At 63.9% G+C, this 3,514-nt stretch overlaps 1 protein-coding gene across 1 annotated transcript in view; it reads right to left on the bottom strand.

Moving 5' to 3' along the window:
- CCDC187 (coiled-coil domain containing 187) overlaps positions 1–3,514 on the bottom strand; it is a 39,221-nt gene that overhangs the window by 27,072 nt on the left and 8,635 nt on the right. The window contains exon 7 of the mRNA XM_045289352.1: positions 1,899–2,431. Coding sequence (XP_045145287.1) covers positions 1,899–2,431 — 533 coding nt within the window. The remainder of the gene's footprint in view (positions 1–1,898; positions 2,432–3,514) is intronic.

The raw sequence follows: 3,514 nt of genomic DNA on the forward strand, positions 1-3,514 counted from the left end.
GTTGTCCCCGCCAGGAGAGGCTGGCAGACCTACCTTCCCTGCCCTCCTGCAGCTGGCGCGCCAGCCTGGCCCTTTAGCCGGCCTGGCCGCGCCCATCTGCTTGGTCAGCCCCCCTGGCCGTGGGGGGGGGGGTCTGCTTATACCCCTGGGGGCCTGGCATCCCCAGATCAGCCACTCCCAGGGCTCCTAGCAAGAAGAACCAGCAGCCAGCCCATGCCGCCCCCTGCTGACCACTGCAAGCCAGTTCACCAGCACAGACGCGGAGGTCTGTGTGTCGAGGGGTCAGGGACAGGACCCCAGAGGACCAGGGGCTAAGACCAGCCAAGCCCACACCCCATGAGGTCCAGGCAGGCGCCAGGAAGAGGCAGGGTGAGTGTGCGCCCCTGGGGGTGACCAGCAGGGCAGGCTGTCACGTGGGTTGGGACTCGGGGAGACCCCTGGGGGCCTTCGTGGCTAGTCTTCACAGATGGCCACGCCTTTGACCCTTGGCAAGCTGGTGGGTTCCAAGTGCCCACCTTTCCGTTCACCATCAAGCACTTAACCCCTGTGCCACCAGGGCAGGGGAGGGGAGCCCAAGGCACCCTCCAGCCGTCTGCACACAACTAAATCCAGCAGCAAGACGAGGCACCCCGTGCTGGCCCCAGCTTCAGAGCCCAGCAATGCAAAGCAGCACCCTAGGACACTCCAGGGTGCCCGCTCACCCCGGGGGTCAGTCGGACACAGCCCGGCCCCGGGGGTGCCTGGGAGCCACCCTGTGACTCAGGATCACCAGGAGCTGGGTCGTGGGCCAGGCAGGGGGAGCGGGCCGATTCACCTGCCCAGGAGGGCACTCAGACGATGGAAGGAGCCCACAGGCTAACTCACCTGTCCAGGAGGGCACTCAGGCGATGGAAAGAGCCCGCGGCGCCAGGTAGCCTCTGCTCCAGCGTTGAAGCAGATCTGTGACCCACGAGCCCTGCAGATCAGGGCACCCTGAGTGTTCTTGCTGAGATGAGGGAGGGCAGGGGCTTGCGGGGACCCCTGCTGGGGCTATGGGCATAGCAGTGCCCCTCCCCCCTTAGGAGCCCTGTTGGCATCGTGGTTCGGTGGGGGGGCTGCTCACTGCAAGGTCAGCAGTTTGAAACCACCAGTCCCGGAAGCCCACGGGGCAGCTCTACCCTGCCCCTAGGGTCGCCATGACCCTGCATGGGCTCTATGGCAGCAAAGTGTCCAGGGCAGCGAGGTGTCCAGAATACAATGAGGGCTTGTGCCCAAGGCTAGTCCAGATTTCCTCTCCAGACGGGGCCACCAGGACCACGTGCCCAGGACAAGCCGGGGGCAGTCCTGGAGGGAGTCCAGGGTCCAGGATACTTCAGCATTTGGGCCAGCACATTGGCTCTGGTTCTTGTGAGGGTGGTGTTTGGAGTTTCCTCCCCACTTCTGAGCAACTCAGACTCCGGGGCCCAGGGCAGAATGCACCCCGCAGCATTCTCTAAAGCCTGCTCCCTACATATATTTCTTTTCAGCACCTCTGGGCGGGCGGGGGAACCCACCCTTTGGTCAGCAGTGGCCGCCACGCTGTCATGATGGCCCCTTTCAGGAGAGGAAAGCGGGGGCCCGGGAGGCCAGCCGGGGCATGAGTCCTCATCACCAATGGGCACCTCACTCCCTCGAGCCGATGCCAGATCACAGTGACCCTACAGGATAGGGCAGAACTGTCCCCGAGGGTGTCCGAGACGGAGACTGTTTGTGGGAGCAGACAGCCCTGTCTTCCTCCCACAGAGCGACTGGTGGTTTCGAACTGCTGACCTTGTGGTGAGCAGCCCAACCTCTCACCACGATGCCACCAGGGCTCCTATGTCAGGAAAATGAGAGCCCCTAGCCCAGGGGACGTCCCCACCCCACCCCCCGCTACCTACCTTGGATCGTGCTCCTGCCTGGGTTCCATGGGCCCGCCTGCTGCCACTCCCAGCCAAAGCTCGGGGGCAGCACCTCACTGTCCGACAGGCAGGGGGAAGAGACTGGTGCCTCCTCCCCTGCGCTGGGTGCCCAGAGGCCGGACAAGGCTGGGGCTATGAGTGTGGCCTCGGCAGGTTCTGGACTGGGCAGCAGGGACGAGGGCAGGCTGCCAAGGGCCGGGTCCTGGAGTGGATCTAGAGCTATGGGACTCTGCAGCCTTTGGGTCAGCATGTCCACCCGCTGCTTCAGGACATTGGCCGTGGCCTCCAGGGCCTGCAGCCGGGCCTGCTTGTACTGGAAGTGCAGGGGGCGGGCCTCGTGCAGGTCCTCATCCTCCTCATGGTCCAGGTAGGTGCACAGGTGTGGGGGCGGGCAGCTCACGGACAGTTCTGGGTGTTGCCAGGGGCGCAGGGGGGTGCCGTCGGACAGCAGCAGGGCGCTGCCATCGCGAGACTTGGGGTGGCTGAAGGCTTTGTTCAGGCACAGGCAGAAGCTGCAGAGAGGGGGGCAGAGGGCAGGTGGCCAGCTGCACAGGGTCGGGCAGCACTCACCTAAACACAGGCCAGGGGGGTGTTCTGTCTGTCCTGCCCTGAAAACAGCGGGGCCGGTCACCCTGAGTGTGGGTGATGGGCAGCCGAGGGACTGCTAAGAAAGGAAGACTGTGGGTTGAAATAAGACATCCCTGCCTTGGTAAAGCCACTGTCACCACGCCACTGTCACCACGCCACTGCCGAAATACGTGGTTGCTTAGGATCACCAGGGCTGGGGGTTGAAAGAGAAGCATCACACCCCCCCATTTCTGAAGCACCCCGGAGCACACGTGCATCTATCTGTGCGGCAGATAACGAGGGGCACAGCACAGATGGCCCTGCCCCCTCCCCTCGCCCCCAATGTGCCCGACAGGCAGCAGTGCGGCAAGGAGAGCAAAGGTGGAGGAGGCCACCATTTCCGTTCCACTAGGGTCCTCGGCCCATGCCCAGGGAGGGGAGGGCAGGAAGAGGGACTGTGGCCCCGCTGGGAAACTCCCCGGCAAAAGGTCTCTAGTAACGAAAAGCCAAGACTCAGGGAGGCCTGGCCCAGCCGCAGTGTGCGTGGCGACCTCACACCCACGCGTGGAAGGCCGGAGGAGGGTCCGTGCCCTCAGTTAGGGTTGGCAAACACTACTGGCGAGACGGTTGTGGCAGCTAGGTGTCATGCCCACTGGTATTTGTGTAGGAGCGGAGTTGGACCTGCCATCCAGGTCACGGCCTGATGAGGCATCCTGGGAGGCGTGGCTTTTTAATGAGAGGTCCTGGGCATGTCATGCCCTCTCTCTGCCCCTTCACCCCTTCCTGCTTGCTGGGACTCTGTGCCTGCCTCCAGAGATGGCCCCACGTAGGCCACCCCGGCTCTGAGAACTGTCGGTGCCGGGCCATGTTCCCACCGGCACTGGATCCACGTGACCCTGCGCCCGCAGGCCTGCGACCTCCCTGCTTCCGGGGCAGTTTGGTCACCTGGCACAATTCCTGGTGAGCAGCGTCTGGGACCTCAGATGCCTGCTAGGAGCCAGCTAAGAGAGAACTATTGACCCATGGTC

Source organism: Echinops telfairi, unplaced genomic scaffold (genome assembly GCF_000313985.2).
Source record: "Echinops telfairi isolate 266 unplaced genomic scaffold, ASM31398v2 ScPeMD7_25;HRSCAF=90, whole genome shotgun sequence".
Classification (NCBI taxonomy): domain Eukaryota; kingdom Metazoa; phylum Chordata; class Mammalia; order Afrosoricida; family Tenrecidae; genus Echinops; species Echinops telfairi.